Genomic DNA, 24,869 nt, shown 5'->3' on the forward strand with positions numbered 1-24,869 from the left:
TTGTTCAGATATCCCCCTTCCGTGCCAGTACTGACCTGAAGGCTGGGTCCACGGTGGATTCTCGTCATGCAGGCTGGCTCTGTTTGACTGCTATTTATAAAGCCAGTGTGGGTTAGTAACTATTTATTGAGTGCCAGTTCCGTGCCAATTGTTAGTGCTTTACAAACATTTAAGCCTCATGCAAACCCTGTTGCGTGAGGTTGTACCTGGTATTTATCTCCATTCTGCCCTCGAGCAAATGGAGGCTCAGAGCGGTTGTGCGCTGTGTACAAAGTCACACAGTGGGCAGAGTCAGGGCTCAAATTGAGAGAAATCTAAAGCCCCTTCACTTTAACACGCTGCTTTTCTTCACTGCCCCAGAGATCATTAGTGCTGCCCCCCTCCATGTTCTCACTGGCATTCTCCTCATAAATAAGGTGGGGATGGGGGTGTGTGTGATGGCAAGTGTCTGAGAGGGGGTCAGGAGGCTTTAGAGGCACTGAAGAATCGCAGAGTTATTCTCTAGGAAAAATAACACAATGCTCTTTTAGATCAGAGGTTGATAAACTATGCCTGGTGAGTCAAATCAGCTCCCAACCTCTTGTAGCAAATCAAGTTTGAAGGGAACACAGCCACGCCCAATCCTTTATGTACTGCCCAAGGCTGCTTATTCTCTATTAGGCAGAGTTGCATAGTTGTGACAGAGGCCATATGGCCCCTGAAGCCTAAAATACTGACTCTCTGGGCCTTTCTAGAAAAAGTTTGCTGACACCTGTTTTACATGACTGAGGAAGAGAGCCAATAGTTCTTGTTAGCACCAAATTATTATTTTTTTCCATTTGACTGAAAAATAAAGATTTGTACTGCTAAGGTCATCACTGGTGGTGGTTGGAGTTGGGGAGAGGGTTGTTGGCTATAGGGATCGAATCAGGGAAGGTTAAGGGACAGGGAGGAGAAGGCAGGAGGGAGTCCTTAGCCCAGACTCATCCCACTCATGTCCTTCCTGTGTCACCTGCCAAATCAAGTTTCCTGAAATAACTCTGCTCATAAACTTTTAAGTGGCTTCCCACTTATAAAATACTCAAATTCCAACACCCCAACCTGGAATTTAGAGATCATAACAATATGACTCCTGAATCCCTCTCTCCATCCCTTTTATTCTTTTCTTAATCATGAGCCAGTCATGCCAAATTTGAGTTTATATTTTAAAGCCAGTGAACTTGTCTTTGATTCACTTTTTTATAAGCAGAAAAGTAAACATATAACACTTGTGGGTGATAACAGGAAACCAGGCTGAGCTTTCATACATGACGTGTTTCACCTAAGCTAAAAGTTATAAACAAGAATGTTTCCGTTATTAATACTTTTCTAGAAAAGACACTATCCAATTGTTTAGGAAAAATATTCCAACTAAGGTTTTGTTTTTAAATTGTGCTATCATTAACTTTCTCCCACACTGCTGTGTATTTTTCATAAAGATAATTATTATGGCTGCAGAATATTTCATCTCTTAAATGTTCCTGAGTTTTTGTAATGTTGCACAGTATCTGGGCATTGAAGGGTGCCGTTTCCGCTTGTTCTAACTCCTATCTCCATTCTCTCCAGTTGTTCTCATAATTTTTCACCTTCGCTCAGGCTTTTTCCTTAGCTTGGGAAGGATCCTCGTGTCCTTTCCTGTCTGCTTAAGTCCTAACCTTACAGCTTAAGTCCTGTCACCTTCTGTCTTCGATCTCCTATGGCTAGGGGAGAGTTCAGCTTGACCTTCAGAATGAGGGATGGATTTCAAGAGACTTATGTCTCTAGAAAATGCTGACATAGTGCCATCTGAACTTGACTGCAATGGCACTGGCGGTATCAAAGGGCTCAGAAATCCTTATTCCCTGGTGATGTACACAGGAGAATGGTTTATTGTAGAAAAGAATAATAGTGGACATGGATTATGTGCTTTCTATATGTCAGGCATTATCCTAAGCATTTTATATACATTGTAATTTCTCTTCATGACAACCCTTTCGGTTGGGTACTGTTAATACTCTCATTGGAAGGACTGATTCTGAGGCTGAAACTCCAATACTTTGACCACCTCATGCAAAGAGTTGACTCTTTGGAAGAGACCCAGATGCTGGGAGGGATTGGGGGCAGGAGGAGAAGGGGACGACAAAGGATGAGATGGCTGGATGGCATCACAGACTCGACGCACATGAGTTTGAATGAACTCCGGGAGTTGGTGATGGACAGGGAGGCCTGGCATGCTGCGATTCATGGGGTCGCAAAGAGTCAGACACGACTGAGCGACTGAACTGAACTGAATACTCTCATCGTTCAAATACGAACATTGGGGTACAGACAGGTTAAGAAATCACCCAAGGCCATACCACTGGTAAGTGGGAAAATTGGCATTGACTGACTGGCACCAGACAGTCTGGTATCAGAGTCTGGGTGCTTAGCCAATGAAATACAACTCACGATGTATTCTCTCTCTAGTCTTAATCACCCAGGCTCAATCAGGTCCACAACCATCTTCAGAGTATATGCAGAGGGAGGGGGCTGTTCTTACTAGGAGCAGTGAGCCTCTTCCTCTATGTTGGAGAGATTGGGCTAGGGGCTAGCATCCTTTCACAAAGAGGAGGTCAACAGGCAGATAAACTTGCTGAGTCCTTGGTCATCCTCTGAACATGATAGTTCAGTTCAGTCGCTCAGTCATGAACGGCAGCATGCCAGGCCTCCCTGGCCATCACCAACTCCCGGAGTCCACCCAAACCCCTGTCCATTATGTCGGTGATGCCATCCAACCATGTCATCCTCTGTCATCCCCTTCTCCTCCTGCACCCTATCTTGCCCAGCATCAGGGTCTTTTAAAATGAGTCAGCTCTTCGCATCAGGTGGCCAAAGTATTGGAGTTTCAGCTTCAACATCAGTCCTTCCAATGAACATTCAGGACTGATTTCCTTTAGGATGGACTGGTTGGATCTCCTTGTACTCCAAGGGACTCTCAAGAGTCTTCTTCAACACCACAGTTCAAAAGCATCAATTCTTCAGCGCTCAGCTTTCTTTATAGTCCAACTCTCACATCCATACGTGACTACTGGAAAAACCATAGCCTTGACTAGATGAACCTTTGTCAGAAAAGTAATGTCTCTGTTTTTTAATATGCTGTCTAGGTTGGTCATAACTTTCCTTCCAAGGAGCAAGTGTCTTTTAATTTCATGGCTGCAATCACCATCCGCAATGATTTTGGAGCCCAGAAAAATAAAGTCAGCCACTGTTTCCACTTTTTCTCCATCTATTTCCCATGAAGTGATGGGACCAGATGGCATGATCTTAATTTTCTGAATGTTGGGCTTTAAGTCAACTTTTTCACTCTCCTCTTTCATTTTCATCAAGAGGCTCTTTAGTTCTTCTTCCCTTTCTGCCATAAGGGTGGTGTCATCTCTATATCTGAGGTTATTGATATTTCTCCCGGCAATCTTCATTCCAGTTTGTGCTTCTTCCAGCCCACCATTTCTCATGATGTACTCTGCATATATGTTAAATAAGCAGGGTGACAATATACAGCCTTGACGTTCTCCTTTTCATATTTGGAACCAGTCTGTTGTTTCATGTCCAGTTCTAACTACTGCTTCCTGACCTGCATACAGGTTTCTCAAGAGGCAGGTCAGGTGGTCTGGTATTCCCATCTCTTTCAGAATTTTCCACAGGTTATTGTGATCCACACAGTCAAAGGCTTTGGCATAGTCAATAAAGCAGAAATAGATGTTTTTCTGGAACTCTCTTGCTTTTTTGATGATCCAGCGGATGTTGGCAATTTGATCTCTGGTTCCTCTGCATTTTCTAAAACACTGAAATCAGATTGATTATATTCTTTACAGCCAAAGATGGAGAAGCTCTATACAGTCAGCAAAAACAAGACCGGGAGCTGACTGTGGCTCAGATCATGAACTCCTTATTGCCAAATTCAGACTAAAATTGAAGAAAGTGTTGAAAACCACCATTCAGGTATGACCTAAATAAAATCCCTTATGACTATATAGTGGAAATAGATTTAAAGGACTAGATATGATAGAGTGCCTGATGAACTATGGATGGAGGTTCATGACATTGTACAGGAGATAGGGAGCAAGACCGTCCCCAAGAAAAAGAAATGCAAAAAAGCAAAATGGCTGTCTGAGGAGGTCTTACAAATAGCTGTGAAAAGAAGAGAAGCAAAAAGCGAAGGAGAAAAGGAAAGATATACCCATTTGAATGCAGAGTTCCAAAGAATAGCAAGGAGAGAGAAGAAAGCTTTCCTCATCGATCAATGCAAAGAAATAGAGGAAAACAATAGAATGGGAAAACCAGAGATCTCTTCAAGAAAATTAGAGATACCAAGGGAACATTTCATGCAAAGATGGGCTCAAAAAAGGACAGAAATGGTAGGGACCTAACAGAAGCAGAAGATATTGAGAAGAGGTGGCAAGAATACACAGAAGAACTGTACAAAACAGATCTTCACAACCCAGATAATCACGAAGGTGTGATCACTCACACTCACCTAGAGCCAGACATCCTCGAACGTGAAGTCAGGTGGACTTTAGGAAGCATCTCTATGGACAAAGCTAGTGGAGGTGATGGAATTCCAGTTCAGCTCTTTCAAATTCTAAAAGATGATGCTGTGAAAGTGCTGCACTCAATATGTCAGCAAATTTGGAAAACTCAGCAGTGGCTACAGGACTGGAAAAGGTCAGTTTTCATTCCAATCCCAAAGAAAGGCAATGCCAAAGAATGCTCCAACTACCGCACAATTGCACTCATCTCACACGCTAGTAAAGTCATGCTCAAAATTCTCCAAGGTTGGCTTCAGTAATACGTGAACCGTGAACATGATAAGTGAGGGGCATTTCCAGAGCCAAGGCAGGATGTGATGGAAACACCTGTTTCTTCCAGACCTCACTTATCTCAGTGTCCCAGGGGCCTAGCATAAAACAGGCCATCTGCTCATGAAGAAGGGATTGTGACATAGTAACATCATAATGGCTACAGATTAGTTAACTCCTCCTCCCATGCCCTCGCCCAGGACAGAGTGGCACCTCTTGCAATGGATTTTATAAGAGTGGAGGTGGGGAGAAGAGATTCAGAGTGCACTCCAAAGGTGAGTAGAATTGCAGAGCAGAGTCAGGAAGGAGATGCATAGTTATTGGCCTCTAGTCTGAAGAGTGAAAGAGCCTCAGGCTTCAGAAAGATGTTAAAGGCTATCTCTGTCAGTTGTCTTTTCAGTCCCCCAGGACAGCTCTGAGAAGCAAATGCCCAGCCTCTGCTTGAATACCTCCACTGATGGGGACCTCCCTACCAAACAAAAATCCATCCCAGTTCTGTATGGGTATGTTAGAAAACTGGACTTTTTGTTGAGTGGAAATCTATCTTCTTGTAGCTTCCACAAAACTGGGTCTAATTCTATCTGTCAGAGGCTAGAGAACAAGCCAGCTTTCTCTTAAACACAACAGCCCTAGAGAGATTTGAAGTAAGTGAACCTGTCCTCCCTGAGTTTTTCCTCTCCAGGCTAAATACTCACCAGTGCTTGAATTGTGTCTCTTCTCACACGATTTCCAGGCCCGTCATCAGATTCATGTCCGCTGTTTGCTTCCCACTTTGTGTACAGCTCTCCAGGTATGGTGCTAGATCACTCCACAGCACACCAGCTCACATCAGAACAGAACCATCCTTTCCCCGCTATGAAAGCTTCTGGGATCAGAAACCAGTACTCTTGAGTCCCAAGGGGTTCCAGGGCTTTTGGATGAATTTATTTTTGGTTAGAAGAGGGCAGTCAAAAAAAAAAAAGAATGAGTTAGATGTCTGTGGTTGGGAAGAGATGATAAAAGCTAATGCTTTTCTTGAATGCTTATTACATACCAGACACTGTGCTTAAAACAACAGGAATTCTCTCATTCAATCCATTCAACCACTCTTATTGGTGGTACTGTTATGATGACCATTTCACAGCTGAAGAAACTGAGGCTTAGAGAAGTTCAGGATTTTCCCAGGCTATGTGGTGTATGCCAAGACTCAGGCCAGTTATTAACAGGGAGTAACGGGTAAAGGTTTGGCTTCAACAAAAGGCAGCATCTGGCCAGTGATTATGCTTCAGGTATGACAGTGAGGTGATTAGGGGTGAGCACAGGACTTCTAAGGGCCCAGAGATCAAGAGGGAGAATGCCACACCAGGGTGGTACAGAAGGATATGATGTACAGGGGAGTAGTAACAGTAACAGCTATCATTTACTAAATGTGTACAGAGTCAGACGTTTTGCATACATCATCTCCTCTAATCCTTGTAACAACCCTAGCTAGGAGTTACTACCATTACGATCACTGTGTTATAGAGGAGGAAATTGAGGCTTATTGAGGTTAAATGACTCACCAAAGACTACACAGCTGGTAAGTGGCAGTGCAAGGATTAAAGTTCAGACAGCTGACTCCAGAGTGATGCCCTGTACTGACTCCCGAAGGTAATGCCTCTTGGCAAGAAACTTAAGGGAAGACATTTCCTCTCCCAAGGGATGGGGGATCCCCGAATTTACAAGGGAACTCAGGGCTGCTGGCAATGCCTGACAAGACAGAATAGGTGTTCTGGAAGAGACAATTTTGCCAGATGCTTTAAATCAGTAGTGCCAATACTGAGGCTATCCTAAATTGATATTTAGTCAGAAAGGTGGTCCTGGAGGCCCAGGAACCTCATTCAAATGAATATCCATGACCAGATATGCTATCTCTGAATCAGAAACCCAAGTGTTGAAAAGTCATCTGTTTTTGTGCTTTTGTAGTTCCCTTTTTCCTTTTTTTAAAAAAACAATTTGCTTTCACTCAGTTTAATGGTGACCAAACTTTAGTGTGGATCGGACTCATACAGAGGACTTGTTAAAATACTGAATACTGGACCTCGACCCCTGGATATTCTGATTTGGTAGGTCTGGGGATGAAGCCTGAGAATCTGTATTACTAACAAGTTACCACGTAGTGCTGATTCAGCTGGTCTGGGGATTACACTGAAGAACAAGGGCTTTGGTTTATTAGAAAAGCTACTTTTGAAGTTATCTAAACTGACTTGCCTGTGAAGAGGCAAAGGACTTGCCCATAGGCCAGAAGCAGCAGGAGGGGGTTGGGGTGCCGACAGTGCTCAGCTAGGTGAGTGACTGCTGTATGGACTGCGGAAGACAGAAGTCACAGCTCGAAGAGACTAGCTGTTTACAGATGAGAGTGATGGAGAAGCAGAAGGTCCAGGAAGCTGGGCAGGGGAGCCAGACTGGCCAGAGAGAGAGATCTGGTGAGAGCAGAAGTCAAATGGGGTAGCAGTCTTGTCAAAAGCTGCAGGCTCTTGGCAGGGCTGCAGGGAAAGAACTAGAGGAGCGGGCAGGCAAGGGGCCAGGAGTGAGCTCCTGGGATATGGCCTGGGACAGAATCTGGCGATCACATTTCAGCTGTGGCTCACGGTCTCTAAAGCCTCCCTCTGTGATTAAGCGCATCAGACTCAGAGTACCCAGAAGTTGCTTTCTGACAGTAGTGAGCTGAAGTTCTTGCAGCAAGAGAACTAGGACAGTGCTAAATGCTGTTTCTTCTTCCCTTAGCGGTGGGTCCCACAGTGTAGGCAGGGTCAGGGCTGGGGAGCTCACAGTCTGGTGGTTTGACCTCTGATGTTCTTCAGTCTCCAGGCTGCATTTCTCTCTCTGGGAAACTGACTCAGCTGCAGCGCACGCGCACTGTGGAGAATGGCCTGCGTCGCTGCAGCAGTGTCCTAGCTGCTGGGTGGCTGGCTGTTCTCATCTCTCCTCATGGAACTGGGCAGCTTGGAGAGCAGGCTCCTTTCCCTTAGTACCAAGAGAAGGAGCAGCATCTCTGCAAGACTGCATGCGACTGCTTTCAAATACAGTAGCAAAACTGCACATAGGCCCTCTCTGGACCCCAACCTTCAAAAACAACATGCTTAGCCTGAACTGGTTCTCTTCATCCCATTTCTTATATGTGTCTGTCCAGTTAAAAAAGAATTTAGCGAATGCATACTAGATGGCAGGCCCTGTGCTGGGGACACATACAGACATGGGTAAAAGAAATCTCAACTCACAAGTATAGTTGGGGAGATCATCTACAGAGATAATTACAGCCTTGTAGGATAAATGTTATTTCTGAAACATAGAGCTCATGCCCTCTTAGGACCTTTGTTTTTGCTGTTTCTTCAATCTAGAGTACTCTTCTCCAGATGTTTGTATGCTTATTCTTTCACTCACTTCACTCAGGTCACTCCTGAGAGAGGCCTTCCCTGACCCTCCTACCGAAAATGGAGCCCACGCAATTCTGAGTCTATTAATCCTATGTAATTTTTCTCTGTGAAAATTTAACCTCCTCAAATATATGTGTGTGTACATATGTAAATTTTTTATATTTGTATATAAAGTGCCTAGTCACTGCTGATTCTCAGTGCGTAGAATTGGGACCTAACAGGTATGCAATATATTTTTTCCTTTTGTTCATTCACCGTACGTGGTTGTCCAGTTGAACTTATCTGAGTCTCTCCAGTCATCGAAATGGAAGATGAGGCTTTTCTGCTTGGGGAAGGACATTTTCAAGCCTATCTTCCCACCTTTTCTAGTTTCTACTGTCCTCTTGGTCCAGACGGAACAGGTTCTAGATTCCCACCAATAACCATAAATACTGAACATTAACTACATACTGAGCACATCCAATACGTTATTTATGCTTCACAATGCTCTGCAAAGTCAGCATTATTTCTCGTGTTTCACCAAAGATGAAACAGGCTCAGGGAGAGTATTTGTTTGCTGAAAGTCAGAGACAGCAAGGTTTCCAGGGGGGCTCTCTGGGAAGGGTCTCCCAGGCTTCACAGTCACCCAAGTTTCTGTCACGTTTCTATAAGGCTTTCCCCATGTTTCCACTACATTCCCCGCCCTTTCTTTCTCACTGGACAGCTGGGACCGGCTTGCCCTGGTTGCTTCTCCAAGGCTAGTGTAAGGAGGTGCTTCAGCAGGTTGCCGGGTGGAGAAGGGGCTGATCTGTCTCCAGGGCCACAGCTTTCCTTCCCCCGCCCTCCCCACGGACCGGGCTGCTGGACGCCCAGTGGTCCAGTTCAAGGCCCGCGCGCTGGAGGAAAAAGGACGGGGGGGAAGAGGGAGGGGCTTCTTCAAGCGATCGGCGGGACAGAGGGGCGAGCACCCCTTTCTCTCTGCGGCTCGCTGGGTGCGCAGGATAAGCAGCCCTCTCCCCGCTCGGCCGCAACGCGCCCGGCGGCAGGGCGCGTGCGCAAGGCGCTCCTCACCGCCTCCCTTCGGCGCGCCGCCCTTTCACCCTGGCAACCGCGGCGCGACCGCGGCGCGCGCCGGGCCGGGAGCGGACTGGGCGGGGCCGGGCGGCGCCGGTGCGGGCTGAAGCTGAGGCTCCGGCGGCGGCGGCGGCGGCCCAGCCAGGCGGCGGCCCAGCCAAGCCACGGCCGCGGGTAGCGGGCTCGGCGTGTCCGGGCTCCCTCCGCCACCTCGCAGACTTCTCCGCCGCGATTTGGGATCCAGCGGACGCCGTCCCTGGCCATGGACTCCCAGAAAGTAAGCGGGGCGGGGGCGGCTGGGCCGCCGAGGCCGGGGGGACGGTGGGCGGGGCGCCCCGGGCCGGTGGGCGGTGGGCGCGCGGGGCCGGCCGGCCGGGCTGGGCGGTGGCCGCGGAGGGCGAGGCCGCCAGGCCCCCTTTCCGGGAGTCCAGCGGCGCCCGCCGCGGTGCGGGGACCGCGCCCGGTGACCCCGGATAGCCTGTGCCCTGCAACTGGCCCTGGGCCCTGGCTCCCGAGGGGCTATCGGGAGCCGCCCCCTTTTTTTCCCATCGTTTTCTGCAACCATCTAGGCCCCCTGTGATTCTGGCAGCCTTCCCGCGTGCTAGTGAGGGTTTATCCATCCTCAGCAGAAGAGTAAATCACAGCTGACGCCGACGCTGACCCACTCTCCTGCACCCAGGCTTCTCCTATTTTGGCGCAATCTGTATCTCCTTAGGTCGGGAACCGGGTCTCCTTGGTACCCCATCCCCCCCACACCCGCCTTTTGCACCGCCCCCCACCCCCGCCGCGCCCTCCTTGGGACTAGCTCCCCGGCACGTCTTACAGTTTACAGTGTTGGTTGAATTGAGAGAAAAGGCTGATAGTTTCCAGAGCAGCGGCCCCACCCTCTGGCCAGTTCAGTGTTGCTGGTCGGTTCCCTTGATGATTGTTTTTGGCATATTTTATACTTTCTGAGCAAGTTAAGGACGGGGCATAACAGAACTAAGCCAAAAATATATTTAGAGAACGTAGCCAATGTTTTGAATACAATTAGAAGTGAGTTAATACTTAGTCATAATCCCTATATAGAAATCAACCACCGTGCTCTCTTTATTAGATTATGGTAATTGAAATAGTACAGTATAGGAAGGAAACACAAGTGTTATTAATAACAACGGGCAAAGACAAGAGCCCATTCTTTTCTATTATTAGATAGGAAGCACTGGAAAGACATATTAGAACGATGTTTCCTGTAATTTTGCCTGGAATCGTCACCTTGAGGAACACTTTGGGGCATGAGAGAGTAGTGCAGTGATGTGTTGAACGTTACCTGTTAGAGTATTTAACAAAAATCACATGATTTCATTGTATGTGTTCATCCTGAAACTCAGTTATAGTTTTATTCACTATTAGACATTTTAAAAAAATTAACATTTTGTGTTTTGAATATACATTTAAAATGTCTCTACCTAAATGTGTAAAACACTTCAAAGCTTATTTAACTTTTAAAGTAAAGTGCATGTGATATCTGAGATTAGTTCAGAGAAAACGGAAGGTCAAAGACTTGGAGTTCAGAGACTTGGATTCTATGCTCCATATGCAACTTTGTGAGACAGAGCAAATCACTTAACCGTGACTAATCTAGTTCTTCATTATACAGTGAAAATAAGAATATAGAGTTACTGTAAAAACCAGGTAATAAAATACAGTATGAATTATGTACTTTAGAGTGCCTTAAATTTTATAAAGAATAAGTACTAAAGTAGTTTATGTATTGTAAAATGTAATTTTAAAAAATATTTTAATGTGGGTCATTTATTTTGTCAGGGCATACATATTCTCTCACTTTAATGAGGACTCAAGAGTTGGAGGTTGTGAGTTCTGCATGGTCATACTAGTAGCCATCCATAAGGCCAACATTTGAACTTGCTTGCACTGCAGATTTTGTTTTGATGTTTGAGTACCTACACATATTGTGTCCAGTTTAGCAGAAGCAGTGAAGAATTAGCTGTTCTTTCTTACTGGTACTAATTTATCTTAGAGACTCAACTTCTCAGTGTTAGAAAATATGTTGAATTTCATTGGTGGTAGCAAATATTTCTAATAAAAAGCCTTAATTTTGTCTCACAGCTTAAAACAGGCACCGAGTGTTAATGCTTATAACCAATTCAGTGCTCTGAATTTGAGCATCTTTTCTCTCATGAATTAGTGCAGAATCAATTATATACCTCAACTAATAATGAACTAAGCTGGATATTTCTCTTGAAATAAGTCAGTAGCACACCCTTGGCATGGCTTTTCTTTTCCGTTCTAGAATGTTATAATGAAAGTAGCAGCAGAGATGATACCTTAGTCAGCATAAGGAAACACAAGTACCACAAGTGGCAAAGGCTGAGGGTGGCTTGAATGTACTGCCATTTGGAAGACTTGGGGATTTGAGCTCTAAGAGGATGGCTTCGGAGTCAGGTCTCCAGTCCTGCAGTTTATGAACTGAGTAAAGTTGGGCAATTTGCTGTGTCTCCATTTTCTGATCTTTACAGTCTACTTACCTCAAAGGGTTATGACTGTCGTGTTAGTTTTTAAAAATCACTTGGTGCCTAGCACACATCAGTACTGTCTGTTAAGTGTTTACTAATCTCATAATCCCAACTTCTAAATAACTTTATCCCTTTGTTGATGATTTCTCTTACTTTTTCTAACCCTATCTAACCGTTTTGTACCTTTGTCCTTAAGTTTAAAGCTTGTTTTCTGTATTTGTTTCTGTAATAAATATTTCAAATGATGGTGCCAAAGAAGCGTTGTTAAATCCTAACTGAAAGAGGATTGGAAGTTCTGACTCATGCAGTCTGACAATAGAGGTTAAGTTAACTGTACAGTCTTAACAGAAGCTTGATGATGGCTAGTCAGCAATTGGATTAGCTTGACCAGCTGCTTTTTTGTCTGTGAAAATAACTTGGACTTTAGTGTTGTGTTAGCAACAGATGCTCTGTTTGAGTAGAGGAAGAAAACATAATTGCCTTGGTTATGTAAAGAGTACTGTTGGATACAGAAAGCCACAGTGTTATCTCCTGGAAATAAAGGGATTTTGTTTATATCAAGTTTCTGGGACACTTTTGTGTTATGGATAGGTGGCTTTATTTGATACTCCGACCTTTTGATTATGTCATTTTAAGTGGTTTTAAGATAAAATCTCAAAAGTTTCTTTACCTGATAAAATGTGTATGTTCAAAGAAAGCATTGAAACAAGACATTTGCACCTTTCTAGAATCTTGGTACTTAGAATTTGACAGTTTAAGTTAAATTCTTGTGCAGGAGATCATTCATATTTATTGGGGTTGCTGTGTCCAGGAAAGGTTCCTGCTGTAGGAATAATAAAGGTGGAGGGAAAAGAGTAGGGATCCCAGAGGAAAGATATCACCAAAAGCACACATTGTCAGTTGTCTGCTCTTCCTCACTTTCCCCCACATACTCTGCTTTCTGCCTAGGGGTAGTGACAGGCAAGGTTTGATGTACAGACTGAGCAAACCTAGGTTGGGAAACTGAGCAGGGAGAGTTTTAGATAAAGCACAGCAGAGCCTGCGATCAGTAGCATGTCTGCACTTGGCTTCCTCATCCCAGTTTCTTCCTCTGCCCTGGTATTTGCCGTCCTTTGCCTTCATCACGAACTCTGACAGTTCAGAGACTCACACCATATCCAGATAACCCACTGCCTCCTGTTCGAAAATTACTCCTTTTTCTCAGTCCTGAGCGAAGGAAGTTCAGTTCAGTCACTTAGTCATGTCCGACTCTGCGACCCCGTGGACTGGAGCACACCAGGCTTCCCTGTCCATCACCAACTCCCACAGCTTGCTCAAACTCATGTCCATCGAGTCGGTGATGCCATCCAACCATCTCATCCTCTGTCGTCCCCTTCTCCTCCTGCCTTCAGTCTTTCCCAGCATCAGGGTCTTTTCCAATGAGTCAGTTCTTCGCATTAGGTGGCCAAAGTATTGGAGCTTCAGCTTCAGCATCAGTCCTTCCAATGAATATTCAGGGCTGATTTCCTTTCCTTTAGGATTGACTGGATTGTGCTTTAGGATTGACTGACTTTCCTTCAGGATTGAGCAAAGGAAAGAGAAATGAAATTTGAGTATTGTTCTGTATACAGTATTATGTTAGACTGCTTTAAATTCTCAAAACAGCTCTTATTCCTGTTGCCCAGATATAGAAGATGGAACTCAAGAGAGATTAAATAACTTTTTGAGAGTCACACAGTTAGCAAGTGGTAGTCTGGATTCAAACCAGCTCTTTACTCACAGCCCAAGCTTTTTTCATTAGCACATTCTTGCCTGGCTCCTTTGCCTTTATATGGTCATATGATTAATGTCATTAAAACTTAAAATAGTAACAGAAATAAACCCCTATAAAGTAGGGTTTTTTGGTTAAGAAACTAGTTAAGTCCAGTAAAAATAGTTGATGGAAAGTATAGAACATGATTTTGGAGAAGGAAATGGCAACCCACCCACTCCAGTATTCTTGCCTAGAGAATCCCATGGACAGAGGAGCCTGGTGAGCTGTTGTCCATGGGGTTGCACAGAGTTGGACACGACTGAAGCGGCTTAGCATGCATGCATGCATTGGAGAAGGAAATGGCAACCCACTGCAGTATTCTTGCCTGGAGAATCCCAGGGACAGAGGAGCCTGGTGGGCTGCCGTCTATGGGGTCGCACAGAGTGGGACACGACTGAAGTGACTTAGCAGTAGTCACCGTCTGCAGTGATTTTGGTGCCCAAGAAAATAGTCTCTCACTGTTTCCACTTTTCCCCCTTCTATTTTCCGTGAAGTGATGGGACCTGATGCCATGATCTTACTTTTTTGAATGTTGAATTTTAAGCCAGCATTTTCACTCTCCTCTTTCACCCTCATCAAGAGGCTCTTTAGTTCCTCTTCCCTTTCTGCCATTAGAGTGCTATCATCTGCATATCTGAGGTTGTTGATATTTTTCCTGGCAGTTTTGAATCTCCCTTGAGATTCATCCAGCTGGGCATTTCGCATGATGTATTTGTATAGAAGTTAAACAGGGTGACAATATATATCTTTGACATACTGCTTTCGCAATTTTAAAAAAAATTTATTTTTTAAAAATATGTATTTTATTAGTTATTCGGCTGCACTGGATCATAGTTGCTGCAGGCAGACTCTTTGTGGCATGAAGGCTTAATGGCTCACAGTATGTGGGGGTCTTAGTTTCCTGACCAGGGATCCAACCTGCATCCCCTGCATTGGAAGGCAGACTCTTAACCACTGACTACCCTGGAAGTGCCACTTCTTTCCCAATTTTAAACCAGTCCGTTTTTCCATGTTCATTTCTAACTATTGTTTCTTGACCTGTATATAGGCTTCTCAGGAGACGGGTAAGGTGGACTGGTATTCCCATCTGTGTAAGAATTTTCCAGTTTGTTGTGATCCACACAGTCAGAGACTTTAGTGTAGTCAATGAAGCAAGTAGATTTTTTTTTAATTCCCTTTTTTTATGATCCAACAAATGTTGGCAATTTGATCTCTGGTTCCTCTGCCTTTTCTTCATCCAGCTTGTACATCTGGAAGTTCTTGGTTCACATACTGCTGAAGCCTAGCTAGAAGGATTTTGAGCATTACCTTGCTAGCATGTGAGATGAGCACAATTTGAATATTCTTTGGCATTGCCTTTCTTTAGGATTGAGTCCTATGGCCACTGCTGAGTTTTCCAAATTTGCTTGCATATTGAGTGCAGCACTTTAACAGCATCATCTTTTAGGACTTGAAATAGCTCAACTGGAATTCCATCACCTCCACTAGCTTTGTTTGTAGTAATGCTTCCTAAGGCCCTCTCGACTTCACATTCCAGGATGTCTGGCTCTAGGTGAGTGACCATACCATCGTGGTTATCTGGGTCATTAAGACCTTTTTTGTATAGTTCTTCTGTGTATTCTTGCCACCTCTTCTTAATAGCCTCTGCTTCTGTTAGGTTCTTGCCATTTCTGTCCTTTATTGTGCCCATCTTTGCATGAAATGTGCCTTGTTCTTTTGGTATCTCCAGTTTTCTTGAAGAGGTCTCTAGACTTTGCCATTCTATTTTTCCCCCTCTATTTCTTTGCGTTGTTCACTTAAGAAGGCTTTCTTATCACTCCTTGCTATTCCCGGGAAGTCTGCATTCGGTTGGATATATCTTTCCCTTTCTCCTTTGCCTTTAGCTTCTCTTCTTTTCTCAGCTGTTTGTAAGGCCTCCTCAGACATCCATTTTGCCTTTTTGCATTTTTTCTTTGGGTAGTGTTTTGATCACCTCCTCTTGTACAGTGTTGTGAACCTCCATCCATAGTTCTTCAGGCAATCCGTCTACCAGATCTAATCCCTTGAATCTATTTGTCACCTTCACTGTATAATCATAAAGGAATTGATTAAGGTCACACCTGAATGGCTTAGTTGTTTTCCCTACTTTCTTCAATTTAAGCCTGAATTTTGTAATAAGCAGTTCAAGATCTGAGTCACAGTGAGCTCCAGATCTTGTTTTTGCTGACTGTTTAGAGCTTCTCCATCTTTGTCTGCAAAGAATATAATCAGTCTGATTTCGGTGTTGACCATCTGGTGATGTCCATTGTAGAGTAGTCTCTTATGTTGTTGGAAGAGGGTGTTTGCTATGACCAGTGCATTCGCTTGGCAAAACTCTATTAGCCTTTGCCCTGCTTCATTTTGTACTCCAAGGCCAAACTTTCCTGTTACTCGAGGTATCTCTTGACTTCCTACTTTTGCATTCCAATCCCCTATGAGAAAAGTTTATCTTGTTTTGGCGTTAGTTCTAGAAAGTTTTGTGGGTCTTCATAGAACTGTTCAACTTCAGCCTCTTTGGCATTAGTAGTTGGGGTATAGACTTGGATTACGGTGATGTTGAATGGTTTGCCTTGAAAGCAAACTGAGATCATTCTGTTGTTTTTGAGATTGCACCCAAGTACTGCATTTCGGACTCTCTTGTTGACTATGAATATAGAAACTTAACTGTAGTATTATTATATTTATAGTAATTTATAATTTGCCTCTCACTTAATATGTGAAGTATCTTTCACCATGTTAATATTGTTCTACAGCACTTTTAATGATTCGGCAATTTTCTTTAGTATGGATGTATTAATATTACTTGATTTTTAATGAGTACCCTTTGTCATACATTTATGTTGGTCTTTTTAATATTACAAATAACACTAAGATGAACATCTTTGTTGTCAAGTCTCTACTTGTATCTTTAATTAATTAGTTACCCTTTAACTTGGAATAAATTAATAGAGTTGGAATTTGAGTCATTGTGTATATAATACTTACATCCTTTGATGTGTATTGCCAAATCACCCTTTAGAAGGATTTTGTCAGTTTATACTGCTCCCAGCAGTACCTGAGAGTACCCCCAATCTCTATTTCCATCCCACCTCCCTTAATTAGATGGTGGGACTCCTGGTTTCCTTGGCTGAATGTGAACTTCCTGGATTTCACAGGATGGAACTGCCAGTTCAGAGGTAATTGAAAATGGGAGGCTTCTTCAGCCTCTGACACATTGTATTTCCTCAAATCCTTGTTGGGAGAGACTCTCTTCTTCTGCCCTGATATCTTAAAAGTGAGTTCAGGGTGAAAAGGCTGCATTCCTCACCAGGCCTTTTATTAGGGTTTTTTTTTCTGCAGATCACCTCCGTAACATCCATATACAGAATACAGAAGTGGTAATCCCAGCTGCTTCACGGTAACAGTAGAGGGCATGGCTTCCTCCCAGTTAGCTATTTCTGACAATCAGATTCCTCCCTGGTGTCTCAGACCTTAAAGAATCCACCTGCAATGCAGGAGACCTGGGTTCGATCCCGGGGTTGGGAAGATCCTCTGGAGGAGGGCATGGCAACCCACTCTAGTATTCTTGCCTGGAGAATCCCATGTACAGAGAGGAGCCTGGAGGGCTGCATTGGGTCACAAAGATTTGGACACGACTGAAAGACTAAGCATGCACGATCAGATTCCTGAATTCCTCAGCAGTGTATAATTCTCCTTTTTAGCTCTTTGCACTGTACTCACATTTGAGCACAGTACTCTTGTTATGTGTTGCCATAGCTGTGGTCAGCTGGTAAGATTCTGGTTGTCTGACTTACCAATCGGATAGAGCATTCTGGATTTCTGCTCATTACCTAAGTCAAAGGAGGGGTCTGTGGTGTGGAGTGAAATAAGTGGCATAATCCCTGGTGGCATTAGGATATTTTCATTGATCCCTTTGCTCTGGTTCCGGGAACCCTCTGATTGTTCTGTACAGTCATCTGTAGTGTATACAGCTTAGAGTGGTGTGAAAGTGCAGACTCTTGAGGTAGCTTTCTGGATTTGAATTGTGACTGCCATTTGACAGCTGTGTGATCAGAGAAGCCTTTAACCTTCTCTTCACCCAGAAAATGCAAAGACTACTTTCTGTTGTGGTGATTAAAAAATAGTCCACGTTAGAAGCTTTCCACAGTGCCCAGCATGTTGTTGCTGTTTAGTTGTTGATTTGTGTCTGACTCTTCTGAGACCCCATGGACCCGCCAGGCTCCTCTGTCCATGGGGTTTTCCAGACAAGAATACCGAAGTGGATAGCCATTTCGTTCTCCAGGGGATCTTCCTGACCCAGGGATCAAACCCATATCTCCTGCATTAGCAGGCAGATTCTTTACTGCTGAGCAACCAGGGAAGCCCGCCTGGCACATAGTGCTTACTGAATACTAACTGAAATGGCTATAGTAATTGTTTGGCCCCCGTAAATTGTAGATTGATCAGTGATGTTTGCAGTGGTTCCAGGTTTGTGTATCTAAACTATCTGGAATATTAATGTAGAATTTGAATCAGAAATTTTTTCCTGGTCCACGTAGACCCTGATGGGAAACCCATAGATCACAGTGTCCAGTTATCACAGTGTCCAATTATGACCACTTGGTATTGATGCTTTTGGATTCAGAATAGCCTGAAAGCCTGGATATACTGGTGTTTTGCCACTAGTTCTAAGAATGAGAAGTTTCTGCATCAAAACTTCAGGGGCTTGTTGCCCTGGATAGTTTGCAGTTGGAGAAGGAAATGGCAACCCACTCCAGTGTTCTTGCCTGGAGCATCCCAGGGACGGCAGAGCCTGGTGGGCTTCTGTCTATGGGGTCACACAGAGTCGGACACGACTGAAGTGACTTAGCAGCAGCAGCAGCAGCAGCAGCACATGTTGTCCGAGCTTTTTGTTGAATGCAGAATTAAGACATTTGAATTTGTCATATTCACATTTATTAAGTTAAAGCCAGTAGAATCATGCTGCCATTTCAAATAGTGACAGTCATCATGTTCTCAGACTTAAAAGATGATATGCCTGTAGTAAGAATAGCTGTTACTGTTGCCCTTGTATTTGGCAAGATGGTGTTGGGGGAAGTACACTGACTGAAACTGCCCACGCTGATCAGGCACCATAGTAACCATTTGGATGAGTTGTTTTAGGACAGGAGGTCCTGGTAAGGAACACGGAACTAATAAGCCACCATCAACCGGAAGAGTTCCGGAAAGGTCTAAAAGAGGCACCACATGTTCGACCACCTCCTAGAATCCTTCTCTCTGGCATCCATCTTGGCTGAACAAGGCGTGCACCACAGGAAGGACTCTGAGTCAGAATGATTGGCTAAAGACAACCGGGAAAATAATCCCATCATCATAAAACCCGAGACTTTGAGCCTTTGGCAGAGCTGTTCTCCTGGGTTCCCTTACCCTACTGGTCTCCACCCGGGTGCCCTTTTCCAGTAAAATCTCTTGCTTTGTCAGCACATGTGTCTCCTCGGACAATTCATTTCCGAGTGTTAGACAAGAGCCCAGTTTCGGGCCCTGGAAGGGGCCCCCTTCCTGCAACAGAGGTTGCAACCGCTTGATCATTCCTAATTTTTTGCAATTTTAAAGATTACCTTAGGTCCTTGCAGTGTCCTTAGATGTTCTGGCCTTCTTTACGGGAACCTCTGACCTTTGTTTTCAGGTAGTATAGTGTTAATTGCTAAGAGCACGGACTCAGGGGAAAAAAAAGAGAAAAAAGAGCACAGACTGATGAGGCAGACTGTTGTGATTAGAATTCTGGCTCTGCCACATACTCTTGAGGTCCCGGACAAGGTACCTACCCTCTTTATACCTCAGCTTCTGAATTGGAAAATGGGGATAACCAAGTATCCTGCCTCAGGATTCTTGAGAGGATTAAACAAATTTATGTAAAGAGTTTAAGATAGTGCTTGGCCTTTAAGAGTATAAAGTAGTGAAGTTGCTCAGTCGTGTCCAACTCTTTGCGACCCTGTGGACTATAGCCTACAAGGCTCCTCCATGGAATTTTCCAGGCAAGAGTACTGGATTGGGTAGCCATTTTCTTCTCCAGGGGATCTTCCTGACCCAGGGATCAAACCCGGGTTTCCTACATTGCATCTGAGCCACCAGGGAAGCCAGTGTTAGTTATATTATTATTTTGCTCGTAGTCAACCGGTTGTGCCTTTACTTCATATGATTTATAGGGACGATAAGCATAACTTTAAGCTATTCTTTGGAGATGGTACCTCATGCCTTGTACATCCCAGGTTAGTTTGAGCCATTCCATAGCAGTAGTGCTTGGCTGGAGCGTGAACCCCCCACCCTTTTTCTGTTAGCATAGCAGTTACCTTAGCCTAATTCCATAGTCAAGTAATTGAGAGGCTTAATTCTGAGAATAGGTTATTTTTTTTCTTCCCCCAAATCCTGATGCCTGTGGTCTGTGATCAAAGGGTAATGGCCGAGATTACCTGTGCATACCGCCTCTGGAGACATAATGTTCTATATATTTTACTGTGATCCAGCAGAATTCGTATTTGTCAAAGGATACATTCAGACATGTATCATCTAAAACTTTTAGTCATGGCCACTAAGATCAATTATATTCAATAGTATCTAGATAAACTTCAGATAATTTATATTGCCTTTATCCATCTTTCTTTATCACTTTATCTGTCATTGTTTGGAGGGTAATGGGAGGCTTGAAACCTAAAATGAAGTCTGAGAGATCCTTGTCAGCATCCTGTTAGATTGAGAGAGTCCCAGCTGAAAGCTGTCTTTGCCCTTCTTCATCATCAGGCTTTGGAAATAAAAGAAATGAACCTAGCTTATATGTATACCTAGATATATAGAATGTGCACATTCTATACTTTTTGGAACTTGTATTAACAATAAATCATGTATATGGTTATAGGTGAAGAAGCTGATAAATGTGAGGATTCCCAGGTGGGAAGCAAGGCATATTAGAGACAGTCACGGCAGGCTCCTGGAGCTGGAATACAGCAAGAGAGAGGCAGTCTGGTATGAATTGAAATAGGTGAGGTAGGCAATGGGGAGATCATACAGGGTCTTACGAATTATGTAAGGTCATGTTAACAGCTCATGTTAAAAGATTTTAATTTTATCCAAGGACTTGGGCAAGATAACTGATCAGAAAGAGTGATGCTTAACTTACTACTATAGCTGCAATATAGGGAACTGATTACGGGGGAGAAAGAATGGATCAGAGGCCAGTTAAGAAATTTTGCAAGAGTGTAAATTAAGATGTGATACTGACTTGTAGTAATAGTGATTACAGAAGTTTAGGGCTTCCCTGGTGGCTCAGATGGTAGAGTCTGCCTGCAATGGAGGAGACCTGGGTTTGAGCCCTGGGTTGGAAAGCTCCCCTGGAGAAGGAAATGGCTACCCAGAGTTAGATGAGAGGTAAAATGTACTGTAGTTGATGACTGTATGTAGAGCACAAATGAAAGATTGTAATGATGGCCTTGATGTACTCCTTTCCCTATTTGGAACCAGTCGGTTGTTCCATGTCCAGTTCTAACTGTTGCTTCTTGACCTGCATACAGATTTCTTAAGAGTCAGGTTAGGTGGTCTGGTAGTCCCATCTCTTTCAGAATTTTCCACAGTTTATTGTGATCCACACAGTCAAAGCCTTTGGCATAGTCAGTAAAGCAGAAATAGATGTTTTTCTGGAACTCTCTTGTTTTTTCGATGATCCAACGGATGTTGGCAGTTTGATCTCTGGTTCCTCTGCCCTTTCTAAAACCAGCTTGAACATCTGGAAGTTCATGATTCATGTCTTGTTGAAGTCTGGCTTGGAGAGTTTTTAGCATTACTTTACTATCATGTGTGATAAGTGCAATTGTGTTGGTAGAGTCCCAATACGGAAAGGAGTACATCAAGGCTGTATATTGTCACCCTGCTTATTTAACATCTATGCAGAGTACATCATGAGAAACACTGGGCTGGAGGAAGCACAAGCTGGAATCAAGATTGATGGGAGAAATATCAATAGCCTCAGATATGCAGATAACACCACCCTTACGGTGGAAAGCAAAGAAGAACTAAAGAGCCTCTTGATGAAAGTGAAGGAGGAGAGTGAAAAATTGGCCTAAAACTCAACATTCAGAAAACTAAGACCATGGCATTCAGTCCCATCACTTCATGGCAAATAGGTGGGGAAACAATGGAAACAGTGTCAGACTTTATTTTCTTGGGCTCCAAAATCACTGCAGATGGTGACTGCAGCCATGAAATTAAAAGATGCTTGCTCCTTGGAAGAAAAGTTATGACCAACATAGCATATTAAAAAGCAGAGCCATTACTTTGCCAACAAAGATTTGTCTAGTCAAAGCTATGGTTTTTCCAGTAGTCATGTGTGGATGTGAGAGTTGGACTATAAAGAAAGCTGAGTGCCGAAGAACTGATGCTTTCAAACTGTGGTGTTGGAGAAGACTCTTGAGAGTCCCTTGGACTGCAAGGAGACACAACCAGTCCATTCTAAAGGAGATCAGTCCTGGATGTTCATTGGAAGAATTGATGCTTTTGAACTGTGGTGTTGGAGAAGACTCTTGAGAGTCCCTTGGACTGCCAGGAGATCCAGCCAGTCCATCTTAAAGGAAATCAGTCCTGAATATTCATTGGAAGGACTGATGCTGAAGCTGAAACTCCAGTACTTTGGCCACCTGATGTGAAGAACTGACTCATTTGAAAAGACCCTGATGCTGGGAAAGATTGAAGGCAGGAGGAGAAGGGGACAACAGAGGATGAGATGACTGGATGGCATCACCGACTCAATGGACATGAGTTTGAGTGAACTGCAGATGTTGGTGATGGACAGGGAGACCTGGTGTGCTGCATCCATGGGGTTGCAGAGTCAGACACAACTGATCGACTGAATTAACTGACTAACTAATGATGGCCTAGGTTTCTGCGTTTTTTTCCTTTTCACTTTTATTGACACATGTGGAGTATTTGCATCATAGCAGGAAGTTTTTTTGGACAACACTGAACTAGAGATGAGAAAATTAAATAATCAAGTGTTCTGTTATAATAGGAAGCATTATCAGAATCTGAGGTATTTGCTACTAAAATTATCTGCCTTATTTATTACGGTTCTATATCATCTGTAAATATTGCCATGAATGTTGTAATTTAAAAAATGCTTTTAATTGGAGGATAGTTGCAATATTGTATTGGTATATGTAAAAATACAAATTTATTATCTACTTTCATATTTCTAAGATTTAATTTTTATAAATAGAATGTCAAATTTCAGTGTCTCAACTTTTACTTCTATATCCTGATGTTGATTAGAAGTTTCCGTTTATTTTTGCATCGCTTAAGAATCTGATTTTACTTGTTTGCCATGGCCTTTGACTTAATGTAACAGCCTTCATATTAAATAATGCTGGTCATCTGTAGTGTGAAAGGTATGTGGCTAAATCGCTTCAGTCGTGTCCGACTCTGTGTGACGCCATGGATGGCAGCCCACCAGGCTCCCCCATCCCTGGGATTCTCCAGGCAAGAACACTGGAGTGGGTTGCCATTTCCTTTTCCAATGCATGAAAGTGAAAAAGTGAAAGTGAAGTCGCTCAGTCGTGTCTGACTGCTAGCGACCCCATGGACTGCAGCCTACCAGGCTCCTCCGTCCATGGGATTTTCCAGGCAAGAGTACTGGAGTGGGGTGCCATTGCCTTCTCTGGTGAAAGGTATAGTGGTGACTAAATATAATATTGATCATCTGTAGTGTGAAAGGTATGGTGGTGAAAGGTATGGTTGTACTGTAGGGATAAGAGGTTTTAAAACAACCAGTGTATATGCCATCTTCTGTAATTATAGCTTTTGAACAATGAGCAGTTTTACATTGCTCCTATTTGTTACATAATATGCTCTGATATTCAGAGATTTTTTTTAAGACAGTCGTTGTAGTGAAGTTTATAATTCTCTTTTAATAAAATATCATAATGTTAAATTTTTTTTTTATTCTAGGAAGCTCTGCAAAGGATCATTTCAACTCTGGCAAATAAAAATGATGAAATTCAGAACTTTATTGATACACTAAACCAAACACTAAAAGGAGTTCAGGTATGAATCTGTTTAGAAAAATTTGTGTGACTATATCACAGTGAATGATTGTTGGGTGGAATCATAAGTATAAATATATACCATTAACTCTGGATAATAAACTAATGAGGATGAGAGCAGGGTTTTTAATGGTAGATGAAAAAGAAATGCTTCATTGGCTAGTCCCGGATTCTCCATCAGTTCGTTCAGTCGCTCAGTCCTGTCCGACTCTTTGCGACCCCATGAATCACAGCACGCCAGGCCTCCCTGTCCATCACCAACTCCCGGATTCTCCATAGAAAGATCAAATAGTAAGGGAAGAAGAACACTCTGGAATAGTAATTGGTGGGAATATTATAATGCTCACTTTTGTTCCTTTCCATTTCATGTTTGTATTTTCTAATCCCAAGTAAGAGCAAATCGTACCTTTCCAAAAGTCCCGGGAAGCTAAATATTCTTTTACAGTAAATGATAGAAGGAAAATGTAAACAGTAAGAGGTCCACTTGCAGAACTAGATGAAAGTAAAACATAAAAGATAAAGTGGCCAATGAGGAGAGAGGGGAATACTTAAGGAAGTGATCCCAGGTTTAGGTGGGTAATCCATACTGTAAAGAATCAAATGTTGATTGTGGAAGGGACCTTAAGATAAGCTGGTGATGCTTTTCTGTGAATGTGCCTTAATTTAAGGGTCATTTCTTTGTAAGATAAACATGTTAATAGAAGATTTCCAGGACCATTGTAGACAGTGAATCCTTTCCTATGGTTTTTGTTTGGTTCAGCCTGGTTAATTGCCAGGCTCTTGGCTTGTTAAACCTATGGTCTTATGTTTTCTTCTGAATTTGCTATGATTGAAGTTAGTTGATTATAATCTTCACCACTTTAACTATATTTCTCAAAGTATTTTATTGGAATCCACTAATCCAGTTTCTTTATTTTTTTATTTTATTTTTTTTTTAAATAAGCAAAACTAGTGGTTCTAAAACTCTTGGTCTATGGACAAGAACATCATCATATTTGAAATCTGGAAAAAGATGCCTTAAGATAGAGCTAGCTCATACTATTTTTTCTGGTTGACAAATTATTCGGACTTTAGCATCCAGAAAAAGAAATAGAGGTGGAATTAAACTACACCCTTGTCATTGTAGATGGGAATATAAGCTGTAGTGGGCAGGAGACTCTAAGGATGTGCCAGTTGGTCATTGAGAGGGAAAAGAGTAG

The 24,869-nt window shown here is 43.2% G+C and overlaps 1 protein-coding gene and 1 long non-coding RNA gene across 5 annotated transcripts in view; one reads left to right on the forward strand and one right to left on the reverse strand.

Moving 5' to 3' along the window:
* The first annotated feature begins 9,397 nt into the window (after nt 1–9,397).
* FSD1L (fibronectin type III and SPRY domain containing 1 like) overlaps nt 9,398–24,869 on the forward strand; it is a 60,495-nt gene continuing 45,023 nt past the window's right edge. For all 4 annotated transcript variants that reach the window (XM_088838228.1, XM_088838232.1, XM_088838229.1 and 1 more), the window contains exons 1-2: nt 9,398–9,557; nt 23,576–23,671. In XM_088838228.1, the coding sequence (XP_088694354.1) occupies nt 9,543–9,557; nt 23,576–23,671 (111 nt within the window). In that variant the 5' untranslated portion in view covers nt 9,398–9,542. The remainder of the gene's footprint in view (nt 9,558–23,575; nt 23,672–24,869) is intronic.
* Nucleotides 12,212–24,869, reverse strand: part of LOC148777476 (uncharacterized) — a 65,611-nt gene continuing 52,953 nt past the window's right edge. Inside the window, exon 4 of the long non-coding RNA XR_016037902.1 lies at nt 12,212–13,350. This is a non-coding gene — a long non-coding RNA (uncharacterized LOC148777476). The remainder of the gene's footprint in view (nt 13,351–24,869) is intronic.

This window comes from Moschus berezovskii, chromosome 7 (genome assembly GCF_049115385.1).
Source record: "Moschus berezovskii isolate FMDL1 chromosome 7, NW_MosBer_1.0, whole genome shotgun sequence".
Lineage (NCBI taxonomy): Eukaryota > Metazoa > Chordata > Mammalia > Artiodactyla > Moschidae > Moschus > Moschus berezovskii.